General features: G+C 34.9%; 1 protein-coding gene across 3 annotated transcripts in view; it reads right to left on the bottom strand.

Annotated features, from left to right (window-relative positions):
* CDH9 (cadherin 9) overlaps positions 1 to 19,840 on the bottom strand; it is a 96,864-nt gene that overhangs the window by 8,880 nt on the left and 68,144 nt on the right. For 2 of the 3 annotated variants that reach the window (XM_064705449.1, XM_064705448.1), the window contains exons 4-9: positions 15,822 to 15,941; positions 13,537 to 13,704; positions 9,628 to 9,815; positions 8,084 to 8,337; positions 6,679 to 6,815; positions 5,158 to 5,279 (exon numbers count right to left, since the gene is read on the bottom strand). In XM_064705449.1, coding sequence (XP_064561519.1) covers positions 5,158 to 5,279; positions 6,679 to 6,815; positions 8,084 to 8,337; positions 9,628 to 9,815; positions 13,537 to 13,704; positions 15,822 to 15,941 — 989 coding nt within the window. The remainder of the gene's footprint in view (positions 1 to 5,157; positions 5,280 to 6,678; positions 6,816 to 8,083; positions 8,338 to 9,627; positions 9,816 to 13,536; positions 13,705 to 15,821; positions 15,942 to 19,840) is intronic. The other variant, XM_064705450.1, reaches the window with a different exon arrangement.

Genomic DNA, 19,840 nt, shown 5'->3' with positions numbered 1-19,840 from the left:
CACAGAGGTCAGCACCATCTGGACACTTTTAAGACAGGCTTTTCAGTGTGTGCTGGCTTGCATGTCATGCAAATAAATGGCTGTGGCACCTTGGCTCCAGGGTGTACTCTTTAAAAACTACAGCCACGTTTCGAAAAGTTCCTTGGAGAAACATGAACAAGATGAGGTCCATGGGTGGGCACATGCAATATATTTTCAGGTTAAACATTTCTACTAATAAAACGAAACCTGAGACAAATAAAATGTTTGCAAAGAAGTTTGCTGCTGCTTCTTTTCAAAACAGTAATGTATTGTTGGTTGTTATTTCTACACCTTTTTCTTTTTCAAAATTCTTTCTTTCAAAATTCACTATATATGGTGAAAAGTAATATCACTTTCACAGAAATTTAAAGATGGTCTGTGTTGTAGATCATCTTTCTGTAGTTTAAATACAACATGATTGTCATATAAAAATTGCACTTCCAGTCACAAAGACTACTAGAGAAAGATATTGTTAAGGTACAGATACAGTAACAGCTTCTGAATTTTTGTTGTTTCTGTATGTAACAGAAAAGAGGAGCAGGCTTTTAATCCACTTGAAGCATTTGGGCTTTCATTTTTTGTTATATCATGCTCTTAGTTAAACCTGGTCATTGTACAACAGAGAAATAAAAGTAATAAAAGACTTAAAAGTATCTCTAAGCACCTGAGAAAGAAATTTCTTGGAGCTATTAGTGTTGGTTTTTGTCTAACATTTTTTAAGAAGTGATATAGAAGAGAACAGAAATTCTGTATCTCAGAGCACTGGATTTCTTGAAAGTTGTTGAACTTCTTTGGTGCTGCAAATGTTTCTCTAGGAATCTGGTAAGACCTCACCACTTTGTCTGCAATAAACTATGGGGAGAAAAAATCCTGTGAGAAGAGACAATGTATGGCAATCATGAGAACAATGTGTGCAAACTTTATGGGGAAACAATGGAAGAACAGATTTTTTTCTCCTATCCTTTCTTCCTCTTACCCCTTTTCCTGCCTGTATGATCTGGTAGGGTCAAACACTAGCTAACCTTGAATGTATTACTAACAGCAAGCATAAATAAGCATCACAGAGGTTAAGTAAAAGACGCGATGGTATGGCCCATAGGAGTGTTTCAAAACCAATCCAGCTGTCCGTGGATGTCCATCTTGCCATTATGCGGCCTGAGTGATCACACTTGTACAGACACAATTCTAGGCTATACCCCTGTAAGGTGCTAGCTGCAGAAAACAGCCTCCATCACACATGTGAAAGCTTGAATAGATGCCTGTCACTGCACAAAACTTCACATTCAGTAATGCAAAGCAGTTTGGTTTCCAGAGCTTGGCTCTGTTCCACAAATGTGTTGGCAGTTTTAAGCAGGACTGAATGCTTATCAAAATTTGGAAAACTCTCACTTTAATTCTTACTTAAAAAGAAAGACTGTTAGCATGGGTCTCTCACTAAAATAAGCCAAAAGGTATCTACCTAGTGAAGCACCTACAATATATATAAAGACATGACTGATAATTAGCAATGCAGGCTTGAGAAAAAGTGATCTCTCTCTGCTTCATTTTAAAAAGAGAGGGAGGGTATGGAGAGTAATGAAAAGAAAAATCAGCCAGGTCTCTGAAGGAGGAAACAAACTTTCTACGTTCTGTTGTCTGAAAACCTGTGAATGGCAGGAAAGAATATTGCATCAGTGGGGAAAAGTAGTGACCCAGGTTGTTTTCTTGATGAATGTTGAAATTAGCTAAATTTTTGCCAAAAATAAACTTTGCAATAAACTATGGAGCTAAACTTTTACCAACAAGTTATTCAGTTAAATCAGTCTCCTTCTCAAGTATATCTGCCTGGTTTCCATGGAGAGTACTCATCCTCTAATCCAGCTAAAAAGATCCAATTAATTCCTGTGACAAGGGCATGAGAGACCTTGTGCCAAAGCCTTCCCCACAACAGTCCCTGGGGCTTCAGGATTAGGCGTTTCTAAATTGCACGAGAGGAAGTCTGCTGTCCCTACTTTTCTTTAGCCTATGTACTAGCCAATGAAATAAGATTCTCGTGTTGACAAAAGTGTTTCAGCCTAATGAACACACATTTTTATTAACCTTTTATGATAAGGTTTATCCCCAGTCATACCATTGTTGCTTGGAGACAAAAGAGTAGGAGACACTGTAGGACTTTCTTTCCTCTGACCCTCCTAAGGCTATCTGAAAACCACGAGTGAAGCATCTAATATCTGTTGATGCTGCGAATGAATACTGTTGCCTGGTGGCAGAGAAACAATATTTGATCATTCTGATGCTTCCTGATGTACCTGAGACTTAGAAAGGAGTGTGACTAATAGCTAGTCCTGGGTTAAAAAAAAAAAAAAAAAAACAACCCCAAAAACCTAAATATATTTATTTTCTCAGCCTGATTCTTTTGTTATGGCACCAGATGCAGAAGTAGTGCTGTGATGGGTCAAGAAGCAATAATGTTTATAATCAAAAAGCTGGTTTAGGTGATCTCTAGAATAGGTTGGAATAGTACTAAATGAACACAATGAACACGTTTCCATTTTTCTTATACTATACAGGGACTGCTAGACATGAGCAGTACAGGTTCTCTGGAACTTAGCACACTTGGCCAAAACATTCAAGTTCATATTTCTATATTCATTGCTGTTTTAAGCGCCAAAATAAAAGTACTCTCATGTATGGAACGTAGTCTCTCTTCTGAAATACTAAGTCAATTATGTATAAATGTTCAGATACAAACTCAGGTGCCTCTCTTGAAGACCTCAGCTGTTAAGAAATAGAAAACCAAAATGAATCTCTCATTTTTTGTAGCTACACTTGGTGCACACTCTATTTCTAGTATTTTTGTGGGATTTTCCAATGAGGGAAAATAATTGCTGAAATTACATTAGTAAATTAGATATGTAGGAGGTCTGGAAAACAACACGCATACCTATTGAATGGGTCTCTGTCATATCTGCTATTAGGTAAGTACAGAATTTACCAGAAAGGTAAATGATATTTCATACATCCATGGGTATTTCACCAAGTATGCTAGACGAGATGGAAATTGGATTAAGGAAATTGACAACCAGTCTGCCTGGCTGAACTTCTTCAAATATATGACAAAACCTGTGTTTGCTGGTTGGCGAAATTGTACAAGATTAATTTCAATTAGATCTTAATTCCTAGACTTTCAAAACATTCTTTGTGTTATGCAAATAAAATACATTACTCACCTTTCTACTAGTCATCACACTGAGATCTTAAAATTTATTTACCTCAATTTTGTCTTGTGCAATGAGACATTGTTACACTAACAGAATTTAGGTTCTACGGCATCTGTTTGAATTTAATAGCTAGAATTATCTGAATGCATTCAGCTTAAAAGTCATAAAGTAAAACTCTGTGGGTCTAAAAGCCAAAAGCTTGGAGAATTTTTCGGTAAGCTTGAACTGTACTCTTAAGTGGCAATTTATGTCACTGGTTAAGACAGGATGATGTGATTATAAACCTTAGTTGTTGTGAAAAGCACTCTCTTTTCATTTTCCTGGCATGATAATTCCTTCCAGTTTTAATTTAATTCATCACTTCCTTTGAAGTGTATATTCATCTATTTATATAATTTATATGAAAAATAGTAAAACATTCTTTAAAAAAAAGAATAAAAAAATTGTCAAATACCTCTTCAAAGGGAAGTGATTTTTTTAATCAAGGTATCCTCTTCCATCCTAACCTATTTTGCCTGAATTCTGATATTATGTTTAATGAATGAAAAATAAATAGAATTTTATGAAGGCTTCCTATAATCTATTGTGTCCTTTTTTTCTCAATTTTTTATTTATTTTTCTATCTGTTAAAAAATTTATAAACCATCACTTGAATTGGATCAGAATTGAGCAAGAACACGTGTTCTTGCTCTGCATAGGGTTCTGCAATACCTGAAAATCTAAACTCATCTTACATACCATCTATGCTACCTTGAGTGAGGCCTCTGTGACTTAAATAAACACTGGTAAAAAATCAGGTAAAACATGAGCATGGTTCCTGATGCCTATCCATATCTCCCATCTTCATAAAGTCCTTGAATATTGCGTGGTCACTGTGCTCTAAAGAAAAACAAAATATTATACATTCTATCCTTTCCACATATTTTCCATGAAGCCAGACTGTTTTGGCTGGATGATGACAGCCTAAAGCTGGTGAGACACGAGGAGAGAACTAAGCTCCTCTTAGGGCTTCATCCTGGCTTGGCTCTCCTGGAGTAGAAACCCACTCATGTTTGTGTAAGTGGAAATAAAGATCTCAACATTTTTCTTCCAGTCAAAAATTAATCAGTCTAGAGAAGAGGCTCATGTGTGAGCCATTTTAGACAGATAATCTTAGAGTACCCTTTCTGTTACAAAATCCAATTCTTTGGTAAACCCTGTAAAGAAAAAATCTTTCTTCACAAGATTTTAAACTGAAGGACTGACTGGCATTAGCATAAATAGATGATGTCTTGAAGGCAGCAATATTAAGACATTTTTGTAATATGCTGGCTCTGAGTTCTCTTGGTTTATCTACTTACTTGATTATCACTTTGTTTTATCCTCAACTTTTTTTTTCTTGTCTCTTAGAATTTTACAGAATTCTGAGGCAGTTTAGAAAGGGATATACATGATCTTTGACCAGACTCAAGACAATGCCAGACTGAGTTATAACCTACAATGATTGCCCTTTATTTTTGAAAAAGCTTGGTTTACACACCTTCTTATCTGAGATTTAATAAAAATTTTCCTGCCTCATGTGCTTGAAGGTGTTGCTACATTAACTAAGCTACATTAACTACATTAAATAAAGATCCAGAAATAAATGTAATTGTTGTACAGCAAAAGCATTTTGTATCATTATGCAAACCCATTTCTGAAAAATATTTTCTGATATTATAAATGAAAAACCACCTTAAAGTATCATTTTTTTATTATATCCTATGCTATTGTACTAGGATATTATCTTTCATCTTTTATGTCCTTTTTGGAATCAACTTGTATTTTGTTGCAGAAGATAGGAAATTAGGAGGCTGGGTTGGTCTACTGCTGTTCAAACTAATATGTTGAATTCTTCATGATGGCAATGCAGGATAGTTTCCTTACAAGTCCTTTGGTAATATCAGTATTGGTTTACCTGTCCTGCTTTTGCATTTTCACAAACAAATGTTTCATAGTAGTTGGCAAACTCTGGTGCATGATCATTTATGTCTAAAATCCGTATGAAGACAGGTATTTGGCTACTTTGTTTAGGGTTATCTGAAAAAAAGAAAAAATATTACAATACAAAGAGATATGTATATGAAAAAAATCCAATATTTTTTTTCCAAAATATATTAGAAATATTCAATTTTCTTGATTATAGTAAAACAATTTTATTTCATCTTCTGATGATATCCATTACATATACATGAAAGCCCTAACTGAAACAAGTTTTTCTATTATTTTATATATATGTGTATATATAATATAAAGTATGCTCAAATTTGTTTGCATTAAAAACAGATCACTGAGTTGTTAGGGAGTTGTCTTATTTATATCAGTTCAAAAAATAACTAATTGCAAATGTTGTTCCATGAGGCTGAGCTGTTAAGAACATTTACCTTTTCAAATCAATGCAGCAGTAAAAGAGTGTCAATGAGCAACTCTACCACCACAACAACACACAATCACACACGAAATCATAAAAAACCCAAATCAAAGTTTTCCTTTCTCTCCTAACTGTTAAAAACAAAATAATAAAATTATTTATGCAGGATATGATCATCAATCAATCTTCCCAAACCTCCAAATTCAAGGTATTGCCAGGGAGGATTCTCACACTATGCATATTGAAAATGTAGAATATTTTTAACCAAACAATGAAAAGTATTTTAGAGAAAAAGGTAAAAGCTATAAATCTCTCTGAAAATGGGGATATGATTCATCTCTCCACATTACCCAACTCCCAGACTCTTAAGCACATTGACTCCAGGGGAATCTATAGGAGAATAAAGGAAGGCAGAAAAGTTTTTCCCTAAAATGATACATTTTCCCCTTTGATGACTGTTGCCTCAGAAAAAAAGGTAGGCAAGACACATCTAGCCTGAAAGTATCTAAGAGAGTAGTAAAGAATCCAGGTGAAAGATTAATCCCACAGTTTATTTCATATATGGAGGGCAAAAAATTTCCCTAGTCTTGACTTCAAACAGAGCCATTTTCTGAGATAAGTTGCATCAGTTGAGGTAAAGCATAATTTTTTTTCTCATTTACAAAGGTTATTCTGACAATGTATTTGTATGTCAGGGGCATTTTTTCTCCTCTTCCCCAAAGATTTTCCTGAAGACTTAGCTTGGGATAGAGTCAGTGCATCACACCTGCACCAAATTATTTGATGTGAATTCTCAAGGAACCAGTTAACTTATCTAATGTATATTGTACATGGCTTTATTGAGCCTGAGAGTTCCTAAATATCTTTGTGAAAAATGGGCAAAACATAGCTTAAAATATAAATTGGACTTCTATACGTATGTATAAATTTGACTTCTATATGTATGTCTATCAATAATATCTGGATAAGGACAAAACTAATGAAAAAAGGTAAGTCATAGAACCTGTAGAATTTAATTATTTTTTCAGTTCAAATATTCTTCTGAGATAAATTTTATCTTCATCTTACTGATTTCAGTTGCTATGACGGTGATGTTGTGCCAGGGAGTTTCTTCTCGGTCAAGTGGCTTCGAGAGGAATAAGGATCCATTTCCTGAATAGATGTTGAATATTCTGTCAAGGTCAGTGTGTCGATCTACAGAATATCTGTCAAGATACAGTAAAATTGAGCATCACAATCTCCCATTGCAGTCTCCAGTTTTGCTCACAGCCACCTCTAAAAGTTTTCCAGTTTTAACCGTGCTTAATCAAGAATGTTTTCTTTCCAAATAACCTAAGTTTTCCCTTAACTACCTGCATGCTACAAATACTTAGAAACAATTTTAAGACTAGTGAGGAGGATGAAGACAAAATTTTATGTGGGTGGTTTTTAGATTAATAATTGAAATTACATTTTAGCTCCTAAAGTGAATTTTGGACTAATAACTAAAAGTGAACTTTTTTAGGTAAGATTTTTTGCAAATTAATTGTTTCTGAGAGAACTCTGTCACCAAAGGACACATATTACAGACACAAGAAAGTATCAATTTAAAAAAATCTATTTTTGAGGTGTCACAAGGACCACAAACACGAGAGAAAAATCTTTCAATTACTTGTTCTTTAATACAAAACTTCTTAAAATCTTGTTTTGTGATACTTGTTTTTGCTTTGTTCTTACCCAGTGAGAAAAAACTTGAGTTACAGCTGTTTTCTAATCAGCCTAGTAGCTGGCAGTCATTATCAGGTTAAACTGAGATTTTATACATATTTTTCTTTAAAGTATTTTATTTTCCTCCTCTTCCCACACCTCCTACCTCAACACATACTGCTGTAGGACATAGAAAGCTTGTTCAGAAATGCAGAGATCAATTTTCATAATCACTTGCATGGTAAATAGACAAACTTAAGTGCCTTGTTTGTCACTGCAGATAATAATAGCAGATTGATAACAATTACAGCAATTTCACAGCACTGAACTCCTACGTCTAATTGTTATTACTTTCTTGCAATCATTTCTTATTCAATATACTGTGATCATTAAATAGTTAAATTATGGAACATGGATGTTATGTACAGAAGTGTGACTGTCATCAAGCATCAGGGAGCACAGAAATACAAAATTTTGAATGTTTTAGATAGTATAAAAGAATAATTTTATGAACAGCTTGGTGAAACTACTAAAACATGCTGGCAATTAAGTGCTGACATCTCCTTTCTTTTTACCTGGTTCCTGTAGACTGCTCTTAAAAAGCATTCTCTGCACTGCTCATTGTGCTAATTGTATTTGCCTTCACAAGCTCGCATAGACATTTCTCTTGTACACTTTCCAACAGCACCCATGTGCTTAATTACCCAAACAGCCTCTTTCTACCTTGCACTCTCATCGTTCTCTGTTGACCCACATCTAAAGAATTTTATATTGTATAATGGCTTACTTTATTGCGTTCTTTGCTATATCTGGGTCTTGGGCGACAACCTGCCCAATAATGCTTCCTTCCTTGGCATCTTCATCTACCTCTATTAAATACCAGGGTCTGCTGAACACTGGAGGTTCATCAATGTCTTCAACAGAGATTTTGACAAAAGCCGTGTCTTTGAATGGCCCCAGCTGAAGAAAACGAGGATCAGGATGAGTGTTGCTTGCTTCTACTTTTAGGGTATATAACACCTTGTTTTCAAAATCCAGATGCTGAGGAGCAAATAATAATAATAATAAAGAAAATTACATCACCTTAAGAAAAATGTGGGTAAGTTTTATAGTCTAAATCAAAAAGTGAAACATTTTTAGGAGCAAAAGCTCAAAATTTTACTCCATCTTGGAGAAGATGGAATATATTAGATCTTATTCTAGACACTAAAATTACGGATTATTATAGGATAGCAAGGCAGTTATGATCCCTCTGCCTATTAATTGTTCAGGTTCCTGAAAAAACAGGAGGCTTTGACTTATGTAAAAATATAGAAACATGGAAGTTTTACTCAGTCCACAACAAGGAGTTGTGTAAAGTCTTATTTGTCTCATCACATTGGCTGTAAAAAGAGCAATTATCCCAGTTCTTAAATGACCTCTGTCCTATTTATCTTTTACTTTCTTTTACCCATTACCATCTACAGTTTGGCACTAGGAACAAACCAGACTTGTCCCTGGTCTCCATGTTCCTCAGTAAAAAGAAAATCTGTGAAGTTTGATTTTCAATCCATATGACATTTACATCATGCACATCCATATATGTATATGTAGGTAGACCTTCATAGATACATATAAATAAACAAGTATATGTGTTTCCAAATATGTTTATAGATTGGTATTTTATTTATAGGTAGTTATCAATTAATGTTACTGATATATTTAAAAACATTAAAATCAATAAAAGGGTTCAGAGTTTAAGAGGCTGAATTCTGAAAAGCAACCAATAATGTTGTCAAACATGGGATTATAAATTAAACTTCTGTAAATATCTTTGCTCTTTGGAGTTTCACTGACATAATTTGTAACAACTGAAGTATCACCAAAACTGGACTTAAAGCAAGACAGATTTTAGGTACTAGGGATAACTGGCTGTTGAACAGATTAGAGAGGGAGAGTTTAATCTCAGACGTGCAAATTCATCAAGGTCCAGGTAAGCCTACCACTCTTGTAAGTCTTAGCACAGCAATCAGCTGATAAACCCCACTGTGAACTGAACCTCTCCAAGTTTTCACAGCCCTAATTTGAAAGTGCTGTATGTGAGAGTCTATATATCGAACAGACAGCAGCCCCTGAAATATTGCTTTATGTGAAGTGACATGCCAGTAAATTTCCCTTGAGACTTGAAAATAACAGATACCTGCTGAAGAAAGAGAAGAACAAAACTAATACAACAGCTCCTTGGCAGCCTGACCCCTTGTGAGATCTACCCTCCCTTCCCCTGGAAAAAGAAAAATAACCGTAACACCTGAAGAGCTAAGTACATATAAAAGAGAGGGAGAAAAAGTAAACCTTTTTGACAGTTATAATCCCTTCCTGTGTGTCCTTGTCAGTGATGATATCAAACATGTCTGATCCATCCCCATTGGAGATGCTATACTCAATCTCTGCATTTTCTCCCACATCGGGGTCATTGGCTTTAATTCTGCCAAGAGGAGTCCCAGGTGGTGCAGATTCAGGAGAGCTGAACTGGTAGGAGCCTAGAAGAGCAAAATCAAGCATTTATTGTTTTGAGAAATATTTTTTTTCTGAATAGAAATTATCTTCAATTTCAACTAGATTTTTTAAAGTAACTTGAAGTTCCAAACACTGTAAGAAGAATGCCACTAGTCATCACACTAAACTTTAAAACAAGATTTGGATTTGATTGACACTTTCAAAATATTCAAGTTATTCTTCAAAGCCCTATAACGCTTCTTTTTTTTCTTCAGTATTAAGGGACAAAGGTGCAAAACAGTGAGGTACCAGTTCTTACCCTGATTATTAGCACTATATATATTTTTTTATCTAGAAATGTTCCTAGATATATTTAAAAATAGGAAAGGATTTTGTTTTTTGTTCTCTCAAGGTTGTTTTCAAATAAGAGTTGTAGAAATCAGTGAGGATTTTGGAAAGAGACTAAAATAGAATAACCTTTTCTTTTAATTACTTTGAAATATATTCCAGTAAGTGTTCTGTTTGAAAATAATAAATTCATTTGTTATTGATAATACATGGTAAAGAGTCATGGTAAAGGGCATCTGGACACATGTTCACGTTAATTGCTATTTTTATTTTTATAATCAGTTTTCTATAAAGAAATCTGATTACACAGACCCTTTATGCTTGCTTGTGTGTATGAAAAGTGAATTCAAATGTACTTTCTGACAACTTTTTTTTTTAATCTAATTTTAAAGACATGCTGTAGCAGAAAAACTATTAATTTCTTCACCAAGAAGAAGGAGACATAGAAGATGTTTCCTCACTAGCAAGACACACAAAAAAAAATCAAATTCAGCATTTTCTGTTATTTGCTACCAAGAAAATGTAAAAAAATCCAAACACATCTGATGAGTTCATATTTTGCACATAACATGCCAAAATCTAATGCTCCTTTTGATCTGTTTTTTCATGTAAATTCATATTATTTAACTGAGAGAAGTAGTAGCATTGGAGAAATACCTTAAGAATGTGACAAAATTAGCGCCTAATAAAGGGTACAACCTTTATTGAAAGGATCCAAAGAGGACACATATAAATTGTATTGACTTGTAAAGTACAGTCAACTCTCCTTGTTGCAACAACCTTATTTCCTCTATTTACATGCCCATTTAAGGCACCTAAAGGATCCTGACCGGTTCCATTTAATACAAGGAATGTATCAAAATTCTAAGTGCAGAATGAGTTTCTGTCCTCAGTTGTAAAGACTAAGTACAAAAGAGAGTTCCTGAAAACACCTTGTATTTATATAGATGTGCAGCCAAATGGAAGCTAAAGCTTGATGCTAAATTGTGATTGCTGTTCCAAATTCAAGGTTGTAAGTGAAAATTCAGCAGCAGCCTATTTTTCTGTGATCCACACAGACTAAAATGCATATTGTTCCCTCAAACCAGTCTGCAAATGGGATGAAAGGTAGGATTCCTGGAAGCTAAATGGTAAGTTTCAAGCCTTGAACCCTTGAAAATTCAAGGGTTTGGCAGCTGAGCAAGATCTACCATAAGAACAGATTCAGTCATAGTACTTATTACTCCTTCCAGATAAATACCTCCCTTCAGTGCTTTTTTGTTTGAAAGTATTCCTATTTTTGTGGTGCTGTGTAAATGCTACACATTTCAGGATGTGAGATGGCTATTTGTTTTGGAGTACAATAGAATTCAAAATGTGTAAGGTTTTCATTATAGTACCATTTAAATTCCATTTAGGCCTATGTCTTCTAATTTTCCACGACTGCTTTTAGGAAACAAAACAAAACAGAAAATGCTTCTTCTTGATGCGGTCTGAACAACCACTACTTCACAGTGCCATTTTACTTTCTCCAGTCCCTCTAAGAAATCCATTTTTTGGTCCTAAACACCTTGATATTAACTGGTGTTGCTCGCAACTGCCGTTCATCCGCTACTTTGGGCAACAATTTTACTTATTGTTGCTTCAGATAAGAGAAAAAGGAAGACAAATGTTTTTATAAAAAGCAAACTTCCAGAACAGGTAGTTTTTTGAAGGTGTACTTCCTCTTCATAACTACCCAAGAAGAAATAAAATCTGCCTGATATTTCTCTTTCTTTGATTTCCTAGAAAGTGTTAAAAGCCGCCCTGCTGAGGAGAAAGAAAATGAGAGGGAAGGATCACCAGCATGATTGGAATTGCAGCATTGGAAGATCCCACAGCAAGCCTTCTGTAGGCCACACAGTGTGTTTCAGTGATGTTCAAAGTAGAATACTAGGGAGAACATTGTTTGAGGCATGAAATTGTGTAAATTTCTCCAAAAAAGTACCCATCCCAAAGTTTATTGAAACAATCAGAAAAACTTTCATAGACTTGAAGTTTCAGTTAATTTTGAAAGAGCATTCTTTTTCAGAAGAACACAGGCTAAGGGGACTGGAAATCTTAAATTATTTTGCATTTCTATATGTTCTTCATTCCTTCTTTTATCTTATTTGATTTTATTCAACAGTGAGGCTTACAATGCAATGTGCCATCATAAATTACAGGTTAGGTTCCAGAATTTCTATTTGCCAAAATATTGTAGGCTTGCATTATGCTATGCATTTTTAAAAAGTATCCCCTCATGAAGTTGAACAGGAAGTTCAGTTAAAAATTGATGCTTGAATTTACCATGGGAAGGTGATTCTCATCAAGTGAACTCTGAATGTGAATTGAAATCATATTTCTTTATGAGGGTTGCATATTTCTTTATGAGAGTACTTCCCCTCCCCTCTCTTCTTTTAAAGCAATGTGTTATCATGGATAGAGATTAAAACAGTAATTTATAATTCCAAAGATCCATTCTTCCATGCTGTCAGAGTTTTCCAATATTTTTTTTTAAAACTGCACTAGGTTGAACAGTTTGTACTATTCTGGGTGTACTTATTGCCATGGTAGTGAAGTGCTTTTCAAGTCCAGGAGAGCATTTTATAAATCAGCTCTCTTTGTTCAGTCCTTAGTGGATCCGTAAAGAGAGCCAGGTCTCTCATCAGTGTGAACAAGCAATTCAAATTTTATTATGTGGACACTTTTCTGGCAGGCACTGAACCAAGGCTATAAATTTCTCCTATCTGCAGCCTATCAAACAGTTATCAGACACTGACTGTAACAACATGAGATTAAAATTAAACACTGTCCTAGGATAAAAAGATTTTTGTAGGGTATTACTCTGAAGTTTTCTGTGTTGTGCTGCTTTCTGCTATTTGCTATTTTTTTCTTGTACAAAGATACTTTTAAAAAACCTTATTTTATTGTGTCAGACTGGCCTAGATTATCAAAAACATTCAAGAACTGAACACAGATTACTAGTACCTAAACCAAATGCTTAGACTGCCAGCAGAACAAATTACCTGATCAACTCTGCCTGTGGAAGTCAGAACATTAGAAAACCTGAAATGTATTTGCTTGCATCAACACAGGGAACTAAAAGAACAGATCCTTATATTTTGTAGCTAAATTCCTCTAAAGTCCCTGAACTTGGCCTAAATTATTATTACAGTTTATATTTCTGTAAGCAGAGTAAGAATGAGAAATTTATCACTCCAACAAAGAATTTGATGTTAAAAAAATGTAGGCAGAGATTCCCATTTGCCTTGGAATGCTGCAAAATAAAAAGACACAGCTGTGGGTAAGTACTACAAAAACAGTGATTAAAAAAAACCCAAAAATTCCAGATGGACAAAGCAAACCAGCTGATTTTGAGGCGTTCTTGGGAAAACCAAACTGTTAGATGTTCCATACTCTGGGGGAAGCGAGGTGGATTGTCGTTGACGTCAGTCAGTGTGATGTTCACCGTGGTGGTCCCTGATAATCCGCCCATCTGGCCTCCCATGTCTTTAGCCTGGATGACCACTTGGTACTGCTCCCTGTTTTCTCTGCTCATGTCTGGTAAAGCAGTCTTGATTATGCCTTGAAGGAGTGAAAAAAGGGAGAGACAGAGAGGTGAAGGAGCAGCCCAATCCACTGTAATCTCAGAGCTCTTAGAGGGATTCATGTCAGATACAAGGTGCAGATGATAATCCATAGCAATCACAACAAGGTATACTGCAATAAACCTTTCAATCTATGGATGCTTTAATGTGATTTTAAGAAAAAAGACAAAAAATGTAACAGACAGTATTCATTGATTTTGTTTTGCTAAATCAATTTGATTATTCTTTAAATGACAAAAAATATCAATATGTTCACTGAAATAATGAAATTTTGCAGTTTCTATCCTCAGTTATTATTTACCATATTGTGCAATCTTCAACCCTGGTGACATTTTGATATTATAGCACAAGACTGAAGTCTAACAAGTCTAACATGCCCACAATTCATTATTCTAGGCTGTAATAGATCACTGATTTTTATGCTCACTGATGTCCACTGTAAGTCAGGAGCTACAGCTAATAAAATAATTGGAGAAGAGTCTAAAATTAGTTTTGAAATTCTTTTTGGGGTGTCCAGTTTGAAGGATTTCATAAGTGTAATTTGAATGTCTCAGACACTTTTTCAGTACACAAAAAAAAAATAAACGTCTTGGGTGAGAAAACCAAAAGTGGTGCTGTACACCGCTTCAATAAAGTTCCTTTTTGAAAACCAACCAAAGCTTTTTATTTTTATTTAGAAGAGTAGTGGCTTTTCAAAGCTGGATTGAGCAGAGCTTTCTTTTGTGAAATGGGAAAATGTAAGCATAGTGTCCTTTTCTGCTTGGAGGATTCACAGCCCTTCCCTTTCTTTCTCAGAAGAAGGCTTTCATTATAGGCTCAGTTTGATATTACACACAGAAAAAAAAGGAAATCCTGGAAAATTTACACTTCTAGCAAGTGAGTGACATAAAGAAAAAACTTTTCCAGCTTAGTGCTCATGACATTCATGTCTGAGCCAGGATTACCAGGTTCTGATTATCATACCTAGGCTTACTAATGCATGTAACATAAAACAGCAAATTGGATTAAAATAAGAAAATTAATCCCTGAACCAAAGATGAGAGTCTGGGTGTTTCCCTTACTGCCTGCCCGCCTAAACACCTGCTGCCATCAGTTATTGCCCATGTGGTACTGGTCCTGTTTCCCTGCTCATGCCTGGTAATGATGTTTGAGCAGGGGATTGGAGAAAAGAGAAAAAAAAAAAAAAGAGAGGTTGAAAAAGGGGGGAAATTCAAACACTTTCATCCAATGCAAAATCTTTATGCTCCCTTTTAAAATTTAACCTTGTCATTAATTATCCTTTGCATATTATGTCTTTGCTTTGTATTTAGAAAAAACCCAAATTGTTTCAAAAGAAATTTAGCCATCATCTGAGGACTCTCAGAGGATTAGCAACTTCAGGGATTCTGGACAGAGTTGCGCTTAAATTGTCAATTAGAAAGCCAGAATAATTTTGATAACATGCAAGTAAAAACTAATGCAATGACTATTGAGTCTTGACTGCCTTAGGATCAGATATTTGGAATAAGAGTGTTCTGGTGACATCTTTCCTTTCTGAACCCTAATTTTGAGTTATAGATGGCCAAAGTTCACACTTTTATTTTTTAGATTGTGTTTGTCTCATTCAAATTCTTGCATAAGTGTGAAAAAGTCTTCAATTCATACTTTTCAACTTAAAAGCATACCTGCTTCAGTTCCTATAACTCTTGGAATCGTAATACAGCTTCAAAAAAACCTTAAGTTAAAAATTAACTTATTAAAAATCAGTGGTCAGGGATCTATTCCGAACTTTTAGAAATAGGTAATTGCCTATGAGATTTTTTTTTTTACCTTCTAGTATGAAAATGTCCAGCTCCTATTTATGTTTTTTAAAGGTAAACAGATGAAATTCCCAGAAACTGGTGTAAAATAGGCCTGTGACTAATTTTGACTAGTTTTTGGACCCTTTACAGTATGTTACACCTTTTTTTTTTAACTTTTGGCCTTTACAGTTAGCAATCATCTTCTGAAAATCTTAGTTTTACCAAGAAAAGCAATTTTTCTGCATTATTATTATTTTAAAAGAAAAAAACATACTTTTATTTTGATTCCAGTGAGACTGAATGGATTGCTAACCTGTTTCTGGATCCACTGAGAAATACGGCTGTCCCTGGAGGATGCTGTACACCACTTTGGCACTGTTCCCATAGTTGGCATCATCAGCGTCTGTGGCTGTCACCTGAATAACAGATGTACCTAAATAGGTACCAAGAAAAGAATCAGCACATTTTAGGAAAGCATTTACTTCTTGTAAACCATATACAGTTGTTGAAGTATTGAATTCAGTTAGAAATCAAACAACATCCACTGGAGTAATCCAGAGTTATCCTGCTCAAGAGAATAAATGAAATCCCATCTTCCTGGTGACTGGACCTAAAATCATTATCACTTAAGATTCATGCTTCAGTTTAACAAGATAAACATACAGGGACTGACAGGGACATCTTGAAAACCCAACATAGCATTAGATTTTTTTGGTGATCAAACAGATATGAAGATTGTTCTCTGGCAATAACACAACCTCAGTTGAAGCTGTTCATTTAAAGGTTTGGTTTAATTAATAAACCAATCTAAAGCAAAATTCCCCATACTCATTTTCTGCTCATATGACAAATGTCAAGTGTCTGAATTTTGGCTCAATAGAACACTTTGTCTCATCCTAAACTGATTTTTGGTGTTCTATTAAAAAAAAAAAAGATTGATTTTGCAATAAGAAATACAATTTGTGAGATTTTGTTTGTTTTTTTTCTCTCTTGGTCAAAGTTATTTGGTAAATATAGGACATTAAATGCTGCTGATGTTTTTTTGGCATTCACTTATTTTATGTGACAATAGTTTACCCTTGTCCTGTGATCATAAAAGAGAAAATATAGGTTATATGGGATTATGAGTACTCTGAGCCAATACATTTGGTGCAGTTTATGGTTTGGAAGCAAATGAAAGCTTCTGTAAAGCCTTTCTTATAAGATATAAAAGCACAAAGGTATCCTTCACAAGCTTTGGTTTTTTCCTTAGCACTTATATGTCAGAATGCATTTTGCTCACACAATCTAGAGCTGACAAATGTCTAGATAGATGCAGGCAGTCCAATAGCTAGAGGTGTAAAGGTGCTTGACTCCTTGCCAGGGGAGAAGGCTGACTGAGAAGAAGCTCTTTACCTTGTTTTTGGCCTTTTTTTTGGGGAGGGGAGGGGATTTTTGGTTTTTTTTTTTTTTGGTTGTCGTTTTTTGTTTTGTTTCTTTTTTTTTCTTGCTGTTATCTCACTTTCTTTGCAAGGAAAAGTTCTAGTAAGCACTGTCGACTTAATTGATATCATTCCCTATTCCTATTTTTCTACACCTTCAGTCTCTCTAGATTGAGGTTCCCTCATAACTTGCAGGCAAATGTCTGTCTTGACTATAAATTTAGAAGAGCCTCATTTACCGGTGATTAATGACACTGTAGTGAATCATTTGTACTGGTGCTTTTGAGCATATTCCAGGGATTGGGAAAAGTAGAAATCCAGAGTTATCAAAACCAATTTGTGACAGCATGTTATTATCAGGTCCTGTTAGATGCAATTATTTTTTTCATAGTACATAATACAGCTTTACAAATAATACTTTTACCTAGACAACAGTCACCAATATTTCAGGTTATCTGAAGAGCATGTAAAGAGAGGATGAATACTTCTCTCTCTGCAACAAACCACCACAAAAAAAGTTGTAAAAATGCTTTGTCACAAATCATCGGACTCTGAAGATGATTTTTGCCATCAGATATCTGGATTTCTTTTTGCCTGGTTAAACAGCTAGAGGTCATCTCTGTGCCAAGTTGAGCTGTAAAGGTTATCCCAAAGAAGTGAATATTTAAGGACTTTTTAATCACTAGCAGTGCCCAGCAGAACTGCTCATCTGGACAAAAAAGTCAAGACAGTTCTTTGATACTCGTAAAGTTCCATTAGTCCCATCTGTTTTCAGAAAAGCAAGTTAAATTCTCTGCCTCCTCAAGGCAAACAGGGAAAGAGTCAATATCTCTTGCAAGCCTATTAAAAACCCTTAATCAATACAATAATCTGCTTATACTGTGTGACATTTTAGCATCTAGAAGTTAAAAATCAAGATTAATTTAGCTGTCCATCACCAAAAATCCAACCAAAATACCTTAATCAGAAAAGGTCTTTTCCTGCGGCCTCCTGATCTAGGCACTTCATGAGACTGACACAGAAGTTTGAGAATGGTCTTAGCAACAAAATGCACATTGATGTTCTTTTTTTTTTATTTTCCCAGTGTACAGTTTTAGTAAAGAGAAAAAAAGTGTTGAATTTGTTTTGAATTAGCTTTTGGTTTTTTCTTTTTTAGAGCAGTTATTACAGGACTCAGGGCAGTCTTTGGGAGTCTTCTGTGTTTGCCTCACTGGAATGTCTGTCATTGTTTCCTGAGGCTCAAGTGCCATATAATTATGGTTGCTGAGGAGTGTACAGAAGATGTGACAATACAGAAACTTTCTGTGTGGTGAAAAGATAGTATTAAAAATCTCCTTATTTCTATTAAAATAATTGTACAACTGTGAAAAATTATTAACAAGAGTATAGCTTCAAAAAAATCAATATCAACAGGCAGTTAACTCTCTTTGCCAAATCTCTTTGTCTGCTGTGTCAAAAAGAAGGATGCTCACAAATGATAGACAGTACTTGTGCAACTTTCTTTCATAAGATAAGAAATTCTCTTTGCTTATTGGATCAGAAATGACAGTGAAATGAAGGCAATTAAATAAAGGAACTAAATATTAATTAGGAATAATTGGTAAAGAGGCAAAAATTTTTAATCAAAGAAAAGTAGGCCTTATCTTTGCCCCACTTGAATGGTAGCCACAGTATGATCTGTTCATTTATTTATTTATTTATACTCTAGATTACCTCACAAGCAGCTTCTTACCACATTTGTCAGAGGAAATCAGCTTGATTTAAAGTACAAATAGGCTGTCTGGATGAATCCAGCAGGAGTGAAGGAAACAAGTACAGTGTAGGAAGAACAGGAAGTGGGGGAAGTTATTTTTGTGTTTACCTTTGTTTCTCACCATCCAACTCTATTTTTAATGTGCAATAAATTCATTTTTCAAGTGAAGTCTGTTTTCAGCCTTGTGACAATTGATAAGAAATCACTCAATCTTTGCTTCAACTCATGAGTTTTCCATTTTCTCTTCTTTCCCAGTTTTGCTGAGGAGGGGAGTTAGAGAGCAGTTGGTTGGGCTTCTGGCAGACATCCACGATCAAACGTGCCACAGAGCAAATTGGTGTGAAGGATGACACAGAAAATGTGAGAATAACTGCAATAACAGTCTAAGTAGTGATAACATCAATCTTCTGCAAAGCCAAGTCCACTTCAACCCAATCCAATCCAGCAAGTTTAATCCATTTTAGGATGGTAACCAAATCTCAGAGTTCTCAAGAGGTATGTTTTCCTTTTCCTTTTCCTTTTCCTTTTCCTTTTCCTTTTCCTTTTCCTTTTCCTTTTCCTTTTCCTTTTCCTTTCCCTTTCCCTTTTTTTCTCTTTTCCTCTTCTTCTCATTTTCTCTTTTTTCTCTTTTTCTTTTCTCATTCTTTTTCTTCTCTTTCTCTTTGTCTTGAGAATGGAAACTTAAGCATTTTTATAACATATATGTTGCACGATGTATGGTGTCCTAATGTAGGGGCAGCAACATGCACAAGGTAAACTTTGAAGGTAACCTGAGAGAAGACAAATCTAAATCTGTGTAAGGATTGCTTCTGTATGTGTTTGTGTATGCATAAAAATTCATGTAAGTGCATGTAGAACCCAAAAAGGAAAACTACTAGAGTTAGAAAGAGCATCCCTTCATATCTAGGAAGTGTCAGAATTGAGAGTCACTAACACAGATTACTAGAAATCATGAAGAGTGAGTCATAAATTTGAAAAAAAGACCCACAACATTTGAAATGAGAATGCTTTTATGAATTATATTTAAAATGCTCTCCATTCATTTGTGCTTTTATGAGTTTGAAAGAGTCCCTCTGGTATAATTAGGTCTCCCAGCATGACACCAGAGTCCACTGCAAAACTGAAGTAAATAGCTTGAGGAGGATTGTTGCAGTGGAA

The sequence above is a fragment of the Zonotrichia leucophrys genome, chromosome 2 (genome assembly GCF_028769735.1).
Source record: "Zonotrichia leucophrys gambelii isolate GWCS_2022_RI chromosome 2, RI_Zleu_2.0, whole genome shotgun sequence".
Taxonomy (NCBI): Eukaryota; Metazoa; Chordata; class Aves; order Passeriformes; family Passerellidae; genus Zonotrichia; species Zonotrichia leucophrys.
Note: the sequence above shows the minus strand (reverse complement) of the source record. Positions and strands in the feature narration are given on the sequence as shown.